The 14,498-nt window shown below is 45.2% G+C and overlaps 1 protein-coding gene and 1 long non-coding RNA gene across 2 annotated transcripts; one reads left to right on the top strand and one right to left on the bottom strand.

Moving 5' to 3' along the window:
* Positions 1-1,064: 1,064 nt before the first annotated feature.
* Positions 1,065-6,280, bottom strand: LOC109616076. Its single transcript, XR_002197140.2, has 2 exons — positions 5,985-6,280; positions 1,065-1,382 (listed from the first exon to the last, which is right to left on the bottom strand). It is a non-coding gene; the product is annotated as an uncharacterized LOC109616076 (long non-coding RNA).
* Positions 5,495-13,596, top strand: c1qtnf6b (C1q and TNF related 6b). The gene is made up of 4 exons (XM_010905494.5): positions 5,495-5,751; positions 9,209-9,418; positions 11,315-11,566; positions 12,491-13,596. The coding sequence occupies exons 1-4, from the start codon at positions 5,718-5,720 to the stop codon at positions 12,784-12,786; spliced, it is 792 nt and encodes a 263-aa protein (XP_010903796.1). The 5' UTR covers positions 5,495-5,717; the 3' UTR covers positions 12,787-13,596.
* The last annotated feature ends 902 nt before the right edge of the window (positions 13,597-14,498 follow it).

A 14,498-nucleotide genomic window follows, 5' to 3' on the forward strand; every position in this document is an offset into this window, starting at 1 on the left:
GCTTCTGCTTGGTGCTGGGTATTTTTATAAACCTATGAGGGTGTTCACTGAAAATAGAGAAGCAATTTGTGGATACCACAACACAGTACATATCTGGATAGTGATTATCCTGAGTGCTAATCAATAAAACCAACAGTAATTTTAATTTTTTTACAAAACAAAAGATAGGAAGATAGGTTGTTAAAGAGAGTGGGAGGAAAGAGAGAGAGACCTGAGTGAGGAAATGAGAGGATAGACGAGAGAGAGAGACAGTACAGAGAGACAGATCTCTCTGTTGAGAGATTAAAAGAAAGGGTGTGTGGGTTGCTGTTGCTTGGGGTGGTTAACAAACACACACACTCATTAGTCGGCCTATACTGAGTACTGGGCTATAACCCAATGTCTGCTACTTTAGCTCCTAGACAGTAGCTCTTAGACACACACACCCTACCAATGTTTATTCCCACCAGATGCACAGTAGAATCACGATCCCCAAATTGTACTGTCAGACAGACAGACTCCCATGGAACTCTGCTAACAGGGAGATAAAACCTTGAGGCAGGCTTCTTATCCACTTCACGGCAACTGGAGAAAATGACATGTTAGCTTGCGTGTGTGTGTCTGTCTGCGTGTGTGTGTGTGTGTGTCTATTGCATCTTCAATACACAGCCCTGTTCCCTCTTCCAGCGCCCTCTGAGATAACTAATAACCCAGCCGGCTTGCATGTCACTACTTCGCCGTCCGTCGATCCCTCCTTCTCTCACGAAAAAACAAACTGCTCAACAAACCAATACTTAAACCTCTGAGAGGGTGCGTGTTTGAGAGAGAGAGAGAGAGGGAGAGCGGGGGGGGGGGGTGTGAGATGGAGAAAGGAAAAAAGCGATTGAAGTAGAGCGGGTGAAAAGGAAGGGTACGTGGAACTGAAGAGCAAGGGAGGAACAGAAGGAGAGGCAGAAGTGAAGACAGGGCAGGCTCAGCGAGGTCAGCAGGGGCGAGGAGAAATGGAGAGGGGAGAACGGAAATGAGAGGGTAGACGTGAGGTTGTGGGGAAAAAAACGGTTAAAAACATGAGAAACACCTCAAACTATTAATCAGTCACATTTATTTTACAAAGCCCTTTTCACAGCAGCAGTTGTCACACAGTCCTATTACAGAAACCCGGCCTGAAACAGGTCATTAAATGCATCTGGGCCGTGTCCAGAGTCCTTAAATAGAATCCAAGTCAGCCTCAGAACCAGGTGGACCAGGACAGGGACGGTCAGGTGGGGTGCGGGCTGTGGCTGCAGGAATCATCAGGCAGCAACTTCATCTGCAGAACATCTCGGAGGACTTTGGACAGGTACATCTACGGGTCATTAGGGCCTGGTACTGTAGTCCTGAGGTGTGGTCCAAGGGCTTGTGTCCTGACAAACAGGACACCAGGAAAGTTAGAAAGAGCTTTCCTAGGATTGCCAAGCATTCCCAAGCATACTTCTCAGACTAAGCATTGTACCCCATCACATAAAGCAATGCAACGTAACAATGTGGGACTTACATTCAATCAATCGCATTTATTTTATCGAGTCCTTATCACAAAGTGTTTATACAGACAGCAGTAAACACAATGTGTTTGTACAGACAGCAGTAAACACAAAGTGTTTGTACAGACACCTAGCCAAGAAAGCCAAAAGAGCAATCAACCGCAAGAGCTAGAAAAAAGTCCCGAGTGCCCCTAGTCCCAAGAGAAAGATGGGAATAGAGGCAGAGATAACTGCAAGACGACAGAATAAAAGAGAGACTGAATGGAAGGAAGTGAGGTCAAGACATAAGGCTAGGTCAGAGATTCCCCACCATTTTATCCCAGAGACCAGTAAATCAAAGTCATAAGGGAATATTTTGCAGCTCAAATTTAAAGTATGTTTTTTTTTTTTTTTAAGTATTATATACTCGGGCCAATTGCTACAACAGTTGGGAAAAACATGAAAAAAAAAACGTATAATATGGAAAGATAATAATAATCATCACATTCAAATATGTGTGAGGAAAAAGAAATATGTGAAACTTCTATGTCATGACCCAAAGAAGACTTACTGTGAAGCAATTAATTATTGGCCAATCAGATCAAACACTTTTAGCCAATACACACAAACATTTACAGCACCATTAGTCAATCAAAGCACAGGGTAATATCTTAAAAGATCTCCAGAAATTCTGACCTTCATACCTCAGCCAATAGTGAACAATAAGTTAATGAGGTGATTGTAATCAACTGTATTTTTTTTTTCAACACATAAAACAGAAATATTTAATAATCTCATATAAATAAGAGATGCATCTTAATTTATCAGGACAGACATTCTGCCAATTGTGAAACTGGACAATAATGTCTTGACAGATTATTATGCTCTGATAAATGTCACAAAGATTCATAGGTCTCTCATAAATTGAACAGCAGTAAATGCTCTGCTGGCCAAAGGACAGTAAAACATTCACTTCACTAACTTACTGTCAGTGGCAGTAAAGAAAAAGTGCTTGTCTGCAGTCTGTGTCTGTGAGTGAGTGTGTTTGTGTGTGACTCTAAAACAGCTAAATCTGCATGACACTAATTCTTTGTGGTTTAGTTGTTGCAGCTGCCCAGACGGTTGATTAAACAACACAGTTCCCCAGAGAAAATGAACACTAAAACTCATTCTGTTAAATAAAAGAGTAAAATGACACTGTGCTTATGTGCGTCTTCACATATTACCATGCCTGTGAGGACCTGAGGACCTGAGAGGGACTTCTTGTACTCCAAAACTCAAATGTGATCAGATCTTGAGCTATCCTAATGACTGATAAAGTTCATCTGATGAAACAAATAACACAACTGAAAAACAGCTGCAGTTTTACTTTTCTACAATGAGCTAATCAAAATCGAATTTCTTCTTTGGACAAAGTATTTGAACCTCTAGATTTCTCAGCCCAGTTAAGTAGTATTTGGTCCCATATTCTTTGCATATACTGGCCAACCCTATCCCCACAAAGCCATTGGATGAATCTGCAGTCTTTTTTATTGTGCTGTGGGCTGTTTTGCCCAAACGAATGGAGAAAATTAACTCCTGCCATTCTGGAGTCACATAGTAAGATAAAAAGAGTAATATATAATGTAAATTCAGTGGGTGAAGACAGAAGAGAGTTTTTGCTGAAGGAGTAGCGGGCCAGATTCGAACCCATGCAGTGGCAGTAAAAGAGCACTGGTGTCACCCGCTCAAACTGCTGGCTCAGACACCTCACGTGGTGCCGCGCAATACACACCTCCCCCCTTTTTTTTCCCGCCGAGAAATGTATTGCGTTGGAGACTCGTTGTCTGCTACAGCGATTGAATGATACGATTTCTGAGTTAAAACAAGGCGAAAATGAGAGTGGGAGGTAGGGAGACTAATTGTCCTGGACCTGAGTTCGAGCTCAGTGTATTTCAGAGATTTGCGGAATGTAAACATCTATGGAGGGGAATGGGACTGAAGGGGAATTGAGAGGAAACACTGGTAAACTCAAAACAGGTGTTATTGTAGCATGAAAACATACAGACACGCACACGGACACACACACAGACGCGCGCAACACACGCACATTGGTAGATTTGAGGCCACAAGTGATTGATCCCAAAGATGACATAAAAACAGGCCAAAATCAAGGCTCTCAAAGGACCCCAAACTTCCATTTATTTTCTGAGATGAGTATTCCTGTATTCCCAGGTGACACATGGAATCTGACAGTTCTTCCAGAAGACTCTTTTATCTCCCTAATTCCTGGAGACTAGGACAATCTGGCCCGATCACAACACACATGGATATCCGATAGGCCTTCAGGCTGTGTGTGTGTGTGTGTGTGTGTGTGTCCATGTCCACATTTCTCCTACTAAGACTTTTTTTAAGCCGGCCACAATGTCCAGTCACTTTCACTCCTAAACGCGCAGATGAGAAGCTCAAACTGCTCAGTATACGCTGGATGGAACCGATGAGAACCGAATTTGGATGAAATGATGTCGATAAATAACAGGGGAATTAGGGGAAGGCGGAGGCACAGGGGCATCGGTGGAGGTGAGGGAGGTGTGAATGCAGGTGGAAAACAGCTGCTCCGTTCCTCCTGAAGGGCGAGGAGGACGGAGGGACGGTAACACTGCAGAGAGACACTGAGACAGGAGACAAGACATGAAAGAGGGACTGATGGTGAATATGATATACGATCATAATATTGTCTTTTTTATATTATCATTATTGGTGGGAGAGAAGGGAGTGTAAAGATAAATTGGAGATTAGAGAAGACTGGAAAGTCTGTGGTACAGTAAAACCGAAAGCTGAATATTTTGAGGTACAGTACAACAGAAGACTGCATAGTCTGAAGTACAGTACAATAGAAGACTGCGTAGTCTGAAGTACAGTACAATAGAAGACTGCATAGTCTGAAGTACAGTACAGCAGAGACTGAATAGTCTGAGGTACACTAATACAAAAGGTTGGCCTTCTGGGTAAAAGTAACCCCAAGAACCAAAAATATTCAGGAATTTGCTGACCTGCACTGATCACACTGTCCACATGTTTCTGATAAGAATTAGGGTAGATATGTCAGTTTTGTATAAGAAGCACACATACACATACACACACACACACAGCCAAACACACACACACACGTACACACACACACACACACACATACACTCACACACACATAGCTTAGCAATCAATACCAATGCTAGTCAAGTCAACCAAACAGATTGCTATATGCATTTGGCAAAACCCCACAGGACATGGAATGGAATCAAGACCTCACCTAATTCAAAACAGGAATCGGTAGATTCTTAATAAGTTTCACAGAACAAGAGCTGTCTGAAAATGATCATGACAAATCTGACCAGAAGTAATCACTAATCTAGTCAGGATATACCAGTGACATAAGCAGGATAACTAGGTAGGGTAACTGATTATATCTTAGTTGTCAGATATCGTTCATCAAGAGAAGAGATGTGAGAGAGAAACAAGGAGGGGAAAAGAGACAGAGCTCGGAGAGAGAGAGAGAGAGAGAGAGAGAGTGGTGGGTGGAGAGAGACATGGAGGGAAAAGAGAGAGGGAAGAGATGAGAGAGGAAGAATTGAAAGATGACAACAATCAAAAAACAAATTAAATCAACTTTATAGTGTTATTCTATGATGACAGACATATTTATATATGTTATACTTGGCAGTCTTACGGTATATTATCATAAACTAAACACAACAAAAATCCTGAGTGACTGTGTCAGAAGCCCCCAGCAATGTGGTGTGCTTCTGTCATTGAGGGGTAGACTCCAAAAAAGAGTATTGCTAGACAGGAACGAAAAAGAAAAGTATCTTTAAAAGATGAAACTACACTGTATGATGTACTTACAATATGTTAGTGGTTATTAAATAGAGTAACTGTTCTGCCAGATACAAGTACACTAAAGACTTGAGTGATGGAGCTGTGCTTCAGGGAGGGATAGAAAGGCTGATCAAAAGAGGGCTGAAATGGGAGTATAAGCAACAGTCAGTGAGGAGGGAGAACGGGGAGTGGAAAACCAGAGAGACACTTACTGAGAGAGACACACATACAGACACATCGAGAGACAACAACAGAACGTGTGAGACCGAGAGAGAGAGAGAGAGAGAGAGAGAGAGAGAGAGAGAGAGAGAGAGAGAGAGAGAGAGAGGGGGTTAGGGAGAGGGTTTCAGCATTCTCCACGCGCACAGCTGACCCCTATTACGAATGCATTCGCGAGCACTATCGCGAAAAACACAGGGTAAGTTAAAGGGAACTTTCTGACATAATCATTTTTATATTATATGTTTAATAGGTTGACACTGCAACAAACTGTGTTTCTCTGAATGCGCGTGAATGCATACGTTGTTTTGGAGCCGCTTATCTACTGAATACATGCGCGTGTGCGCATTTCTAGTTAGGCTACCCCCCAGAAGAAGCCAACTCAGCAGTGTTCCGTGCTTGTGCGTCTTTACAGAACTTATAGAGACTTACTTTTTCGAGATCCACGTCGCTTCATGTAGAGTTGTGTCATCACGTGTGCCAGATAAATTGATATGTAGACGTGGCTGCTATGGTGAATGCATTGCAGCAGTTATTCGGGACATTGTTTTTTTTGTATCTTAAATCATTTCGACAACGTTGACAGATTGGGATCTTCATGCACATTACGGACAACTAATTCACTTGTTTTCATAAGGACACATGCATCATACACGTAAAAATAAACTGTTGGCTTTTGAACGTGCATATACTGTAGCCTAAAATCGGACGCTTTAGGAAAAGTCAGTTTTACCGACCTGACAACACCCTGTGTTACCGTTAACGGAAAACGTTAACGTATCATGACAGATGTCAAAGCAACTGTCAAAGGGCAATCTGAAATTCAAATGACAGCAAACATGGAACCTCGCAACTGTTTTGATAAACATGTCTTAAACACGTGTCATTCATCAGGTCTGACAAGTTGTCAGTTTCCATCTGTTGGGTTCTCCTGTAACTTCGATTTGATCAATTGGGTTTAATAACGTTCTAGTTCTGTTACTGTCGAAGATAGACTGCCAGCAACCTTCCCCCAAACCAACCGTGCAACGTTTGACTGCCTGACTGCCTGCCAGTCAACTGCATGTTATTTAGATAGGATAATTGTATCATTTTATATGTTAATCTTGTAACTTCCCAGATTGAAACAAGAAATATCACCCATTATTTCTGTCCTCACTTTAACCAGCCATCCATCATTGTAAAAACTTAACATTCCAGTATTGGTGTAAAACACCAGGGATCTCCTATTTGGCCCTGTCTCTGTCTCTCTTATACAAACACACACACACACACTTGGTACTTGTTCTCACGCAGACACGCACACACACACTCACGTGTTGCATACACAGGCAAAAATAAACACACATTCTTGTGTACATACACACTTTATTCCCCCCCCCCTTGCTTCCCTCATTCTGTTCCATTCTCTGCTATCTCCAAGTCTCCCTCCCTCCCTAAATACTGTGGGGTGAAACCCTCCCTAAATACTGTAGAATCAAACAGGCTGTAAATATATGTTTCCAAGCATTCCACTCCTCAAGGAGGAAGAGAGGAAGAGGTTTATTTGGTTTAATGCTTTGTGGTCCTACGCATTGTTTTGGTACCACACACCTCCTGGTGGACGTCCATTCTGACCTCATCATTCACAGAGGCGCCAGGAGTTAATGAATCAGCCTGCCTCTTACATGTGGCTCTATGTCCAAACCGCCGTGAATGTTGCTGGTCCTTAAGCTTCTGTGGAAAGTAACATTTGCATTTTGGTCTCACATCAAGGTATGGATTAGACATTGGTTTAGCAGTGTGGCTAGGGAAAGAGTTGTATCAGATGTTTAGGAAGACCAACTGCAGAGCCAGACAGGCATTTGACACTAACCTGTCCAGAGAGTGATGGGTGGCTGTCTCGTGTTTGAACCCACCGTAAGACGGTGCCAAGACATCCTCCTGTAAACCTCAGGCCAGGATTCAGTCCCACCTCAGGCCGTCGCTCCGAGAGGCAATGTTACCGACCTCCACAGACACGTCAGTCACGTTAAACGCTCTGAGCGCAGGCCCGTGGGAAAATGAAAAGCCTCTACGCGCTGCATTGGCGTCAACCCGCGGTCAGACTGCATCGCCTGTCTCGATTAGACCTCAAGTTCGGGGACATCGAGTTCATTAACCCGCTTTAGTCAGATGTACGTGTATTGAGCTTCTGAAGTGTTTCATTTGATCTATGGCAGGTTATAAACTGAACGCAGGAGGACTAGTACTTGTGACTGCGAAAAGCCCGCGACCAGAACTAATGTTTGTGGTCACGTAATCCGGATGAAACCTAGAGAATTCACTTTAGACCCCATGTTCAGTGGAACGTGACTGAATACGGTTCCGTAGTTGAGAGCAACAGGACAGGTCGGGGTGATTATGTCGTCGTTCCTATTTACTATGACGGGTAATTCTTCCACTGACCGCAGAGACATCTCACTTCATCCCCAATCTACTTTTACGAGACCACAGTGTTGGGACCGTACAGTCCATGTTACTGCTGTAATGTCTGTCCTGCTGTCAGTACTAAGTTTCACCTGATAGCAGCCGATCTCCGACTGTCTCGACTGCTCTCTCTTCATCTTTCCCTCCGTCAGTTTCTTCTCTCCCTTTTGCTCTTTCCTCTCCCCCTCTGCGTTTCCGTCCCCTCTCTCAACTCTCCCCCGTCTGCTTTTACCTCCCACTCCTTTCACCCCTCCCTCCATCTCTATCTTCCTCCCTTTCTCTCCCACCTTCCCTCCCCCTCCTCTCTCTCTCCACTTTGTGTCTCTTTAGTTTGAGACTGAAGGGACACACGCAGTGATTGTTTGGCTTTGGGTCCTCCAGAGTGTCATTCCAGGCGGGCCTGATGCCAGATTTAAATTACCCCGGCTTGGTGCACAGAGGCTGGGGCAAGGCCCCAGGGCAGCCTGGCCCATGCTCTGGTTAACCGGAACAACGTGTGGCGTGTGGATGGAGCTGACAGGGACAGATGACAAGTCTATTTCAGTGATGGATGGATGGATTGAAAGAGAGAGACAGAGGGTGGACGCAAATGTGAGGGATGGCGAAACCCGACTGAGAGAGAGAAGGGGGTCGAGGGTGAGGTGGAGACAGAATGGAGTGATGGCCAGACACGGGCTGCGGAGAGAAAGAGAGCGCCGGGGCGAGACAGAGCGGAGGTTTGCTGGGCGGAGATGCTTGCTGGTATTAACACGGCTAATGTGGTGTGCGTGTTTGGCTTGGCGACCTGCCGGGACCTCCTGTCCCGCTAACAGCTGCGTGGCCGAGGGACGCTTGTTTGAAACGTGTGTCCAAACCCTGAGCTCATGTGGCTGTGTGACTCTGGATTGGATGAGTGGGTGGCTGAGTGGGTGGCTGAGTGGGTGGCTGAGTGGGTGGCTGAGTGGGTGGAGGGTGTTGATATTCTCATCACGGTTGATAGGTGATGCTTATAGACACTGTGCCAAAAAGGTGCTCTTGTGTTGCTAAATGCAGGTGGTCACGTTTAATTCAGTGCAGGTGTGAATATGAGCAAGGTAGGTTGACACACACAGTCATCATGTTGTGTTTATGTGCGTGTGTGTATGTGTGTGAGACAACACAAACACAGCCAGCTGCCTCTGATCTCACCCATCAACTAACTCTCTCTCTCTTTCTCCTCCCCTCCCCAGGTATGGTCGTTATGTTAGGGGTGAGTCTGTCCGTCCTCTTGCTCCTCCCCTTGGCTTCCCTCAGCCCCTCCCCTTCCAGAGTTTGCAGACGATGCTGCGACCATCTGCAGCCCCCAGAGTCCTCTGCTTCACACCCCGCCCACACTGTTGCAGCCACACCGTACCAGATACCCGAAGTCCGGACCTACATCAACATGACCATACTCAAAGGCAAGGGGTGGTACATACACAGCGAACAACATTATCATACACACTGAACAACATTATCATGTTCATTGAACAGCATTATCATACTTAACAAACCACATTATCACACACACTGACACACATTATAACACATGCCGACCCACATTATCAAGCACACACCAAACCACATTATCATACACGCTGAACCACATTGTCATACACAATGAACAGCATTATCATGTTCATTGAACAGCATTATCATACACACCCAAACAACATTATCATACTCACAGAACAACGTATTCATACATACCGAACAGCATGATCATACACATCAAACATAATTATTATACTTATATCGTAATTATGTTAAAACAAAATCTCAATGAGTGAGTAACATTCCTGACGGCTGAGATACTCTATGGACTTTTTCAAGAAAACATGTTTAATAATTTATTCATAGCCTCCAGACAAGAGGATTTGTGGGCTTTGCCTTGGAGCAATTTCCCAACCCATTACTGGCCTTTGAAATTGTGACGATTTGTTAAGAAAAGGGGACTTGGCAGGAACAGCGATCAGCAGTTCCCAAGTACACCATAATACAAGATGTGTTGATTCAAGATACAGTTGTGAGGCAGCCAGCTGCAGCTTTGAGTTTACACAACAAAAATGCGTACAAAAGTGAAAATTGTGTCGAGCAGCTATTGCATCTGGTTGCTTTACAATATGACAAAATAAAAAAAATGTAAGCAGTGTACACACGCGCACACACACACACACACACACACACACACACTCAGACATTCGTAGTTCTTGTAAGGACGTGTGGTAACTGTTAGACCCTCAGCCACAAAGAATCGAGGAGCAACACTGAACACTGACTGCTCGTCGCCTAATCCTGTCCGCTAAACACACATACGTAGACACACACACACACACTCTCTTCCTCTGCCGTTCCCTCACCCAAGGACAGACACACACACACACACACACACTGCACCATGACAGCCTGGTATGGGAAGGGCTCCCCACACCACAACAGTGTCCCTAAGCGGGTGGTTTAGACAGCTCTCTAAATCACCGGAGCCGTCTGTAGTGGTATCCATGGGTACCATGAAGGACCAGACATGCCGGCGACGCGCTGTTTATACACGTGCTGTCAAACCGACAGGGGGGGCTGTGTCTCCCCTGGCTCACGGGCGGCTATTCTTTACAAACCGCTGTGCGTCTCAGCACTCGGGCTGGACGGAGTGACAGCAGCCACGTGCGCACGCACTCGCACGCACGCATCCTGACCCGCGCTCACACTTCGTTTTACCGTTCATTAGCGCTCCGATGATTCAGTCAAGTGTTCACTGCCGCGCAGTTTGCACATCCCCACTTCCCTGCGTAACGTGCGCCGTTAGGCTCCACCGCTTGGTTTTGCGGGAAACACACGTCATGTCCGGTCAGTCAAAATGTCTGCCTAACTTAAATCGTAATCTCACCAGAAACCGTTATTATGGCACCCGGAACGGCACCGGAGCTTTTATACAACCAGTCACATGACACACAGGTCCTTACTGTGCTGTCTAAGATTTGCGCGCGTTAAGGGCCACGCACAGACAAGACGGCCATACGTTAGCGCATGCGCTAGGCCCATGGACGTGATTACAACAGTCCACGGCAAATCAGCTTTAAATGAAAGAACATACCCATATGTAGGCTTGTGGGCCCTTTCCCACACACAGACCAAATGGCTTCCAGCCATTGATTGAGTGGCTTTTATTGGTTGAGAGGTTTTCATTTGTTGAGAGGTTTTCATTCGCTGAGAGGTTTCCTTTGGTTGAGAGGTTTTCGTTCGTTGAGAGATTTTAATTGGTCCGACGTTTGGCTTAGAAAACCGTGCCCAAGCTATTTCCCTTTTCTCTGTGCCTCCAGGTGAAAAAGGCGACAGGGGAGACAAAGGTCTGCCGGGGAAAAACGGTAAAGAAGGTCCCCATGGTAACCGGGGTCCCTCTGGTCCTAAAGGCACCAAGGGCCAGGCCGGTGCCCCTGGAGACGCCTGTAAGACGCAGCACTCCTCCTTCTCTGTCGGACGGCGGAAGTCCCTCCACAGCATCGACTACTTCCAGGCCCTGGTGTTTGACACTGTGTTTGTCAACACCTACGAGCACTTCAACATGTTTAAAGGTAAGAGGAAAAAAAAAACAGAGAACACAGACACACACACACGCACACACAGACACACACTGTTTTCGTTCTGTATTACATATGGTTACTGATTTGATGTCTACAACAATGCTTATTTGCAGGGTTTTGTTCTGTTAAGGATCAATTCATTACCCTATTCTTATTCTATCCTTTATTCTGTAAATTAATGGTAATAAATGGACTGTTTTAGACTAGGCCTGAATTTGCTTTAGACTGTTCATGGTTGCCACATATAGAAGAAGACCTAGGTCTTCTTGCATGCCCTGTTCTTAGAAGCAATGTGGGCCACAACCAAGGCGCTAGGCCTCAACCCTATCTTATCAACGACCCTGTTCAGTTGGCGCCAAGGTAATGCTGCCTGTGTCTCCTCTGTATTCTTCCTTTTGTGTAGCTCAGATCAGGAGGTCTGGTAACTATGACCTAGAACTATGGTTGCCATGGCAGTATAGGGTTCTATCGTGTTTTCCTATTAGTATGACAACTTGTTTTTCGTATGTATCTCATAGAATTAGAGATAACATTTTGGGGGCTGACAGGGGGAGTATAAAGAGCTGGAAGCCATCATTTGTAATCAGAACAATTGTTATGACACTACTCTGTTGGTCTCTGTACTTATACTCAGTTTTGTGAAAGCAGTTGATCCCCGAATATCCACGTAATGAAACTTGAAATAATCAACTGTTATACCAGACTTTGGTATTTTTTACCACAGTTTCAACCCGTTTTACATAACCAGTAATCCCTTATCTCCGCATCCTTCTTTTAAGGTCAAGTCTATCCCTCTGTCACGGTAATCTCCTTCTTCAGTGTTAGCTGTCGCTGGGGTGCAGGGTTTTGCTCCAACCCAGCGCCAAAACACCAGAGTCCAACTAATCCCTCTCCGTCCTCCGTCCTCGTCCGCAGGCAAATTCTACTGCTTCATCCCGGGCGTCTACTACTTCAACGTGAACATCCACACGTGGAACTTCAAGGAGACCTACCTCCACCTGATGCACAACGACAGGGAGCAGGTGATCCTGTACGCCCAGCCCAGCGAGCGCTCCATCATGCAGAGCCAGAGCGTCATGATGGACCTGGCGCTGAACGACGAGGTCTGGGTCCGCCTGTACAAGCGGGAGCGGGAGAACGCCGTCTACAGCGACGACGTGGACGTGTACATCACGTTTAACGGGTACATGGTTTCCCCCGGGGACCAGTGACGGGGGGGGGGGGGGACGAACTCTGGGCTGCATGTCGGTTGTCCCGCCATTTCCGCTGTTTTCAGGGATGACGTGGGACTCAACCCGGGGGGTTTGATTTTGAAGCTATTAGCGTCTGACCCACATGTGCCTACACAGCTCCTTAAATTTGAATGGGGAACTCTAGGTTCATTTTTGTTTCTCGCTTCAGTTATTCAAATGTGACACTGGGTTGATTTCAGTTGTCCCAATGTTGTGCCTACAGTAGACCGGCATACATGTTTTCCTGTTCCCTACAATGTCCTTCCTACGCTGTTCTCAGGTAGCCTTGGCATCAGGAAGATTTTGGTCACAAATTGACGACATTGGTTTGATAGTCCTTATTTTAACCAAACACACTTATTTTATCATACAATTTACAAACAATATTAACATTTCTCAACGCCTTTTCAATGTCTCCAAGTCAAAGGTTGGGGAATAGAGATTGTTGAAGTAATTCAAGTTAGTCTTGATTTCATGTTGATAAGTCTGTGTTCACAGGGCCACATTTTTAGGCTGCTGAGCAGCTTGTAACCTGTAAATAAATGTATAGACCTTAGAGACTTTAGTTACCGGTAACATTTTGATAATTAATCTGGGTGCTACTCGGTTTTGAAATGACATGTTGTTATTATTTTTGTTATTATTGTTGTTCTGATGGTTTGAACCTAGTGGTTCTAACCCTTAAAGGTGATTGAATGAAAGCCATGGTCTATCAGACTGTATTCCGTGGATAATACATTGGCATTAAACATTTTCACTGTTGTAATAACGTTAATAACCGATTCATAATAGCAATTAGTCACTTCTGGATCTCTGGTACAAAATCAATTCATTCATTGTATTTGTCAACACCTACACCTTATTGCTATATATATATATATATATATATTCTTTGGTAAAAATGTTGAGACCACTGCAAATTGAACATTTCTGTTCCTCATTCAAAACTTTCCTTTTTAACCTTTTTGGAAAGGAAAGAAAAAGGTGCAGTGGTCTCTTAATTTTTTTCCGGAACTGTATATATATCAGTTCCGTGATTTAATATATATATATATATATGTGTGTGTGTGTGTGTGTGTGTGTGTGTATAAATTCACCTTTGTTTTAAATTAAATGAAAATCAAACTTACAGCTTAATGACAGCAAATCAACAGCAGCTCCCTGTGTCCATGGGGAGTGGGGTTTCACCGGAGATCCCTTCCATGGGGACTGGGGTTCCACCGGAGAGCCCCTCCATGGGGACTGGGGTTCCACCGGAGATCCACTCCATGGGGACTGGGGTTCCACCGGAGATCCACTCCATGGGGACTGGGGTTCCACCGGAGTTCCACTCCATGGGGACTGGGGTTCCACCGGAGATCCACTCCATGGGGACTGGGGTTCCAACGGAGATCCCCTCCATGGGGACTGGGGTTTCACCGGAGATCCCTTCCATGGGGTCTGGGGTTTGACTGGAGATCCCCTCCATGGGGACTGGGGTTCCCCCGGAGATCCAGGAGACAGCCTCTGTTCTACTGTGTTGCCAAGCCACCTAATCTTCTGGTTCACGCTGTGCTCTACACCATGCCCACTAGTGGTTCTTTCCCCCTCTACACAGGCTCTGAATCTGAGTACTTCCAAGACGGTCTCTAGATTTCAGATATAGCCTGGCAATGGGCCGACCGGTTCCCTCTAGCTTCAATGGTCCGGCC

The sequence above is a fragment of the Esox lucius genome, chromosome 9 (assembly GCF_011004845.1).
Source record: "Esox lucius isolate fEsoLuc1 chromosome 9, fEsoLuc1.pri, whole genome shotgun sequence".
NCBI lineage: Eukaryota > Metazoa > Chordata > Actinopteri > Esociformes > Esocidae > Esox > Esox lucius.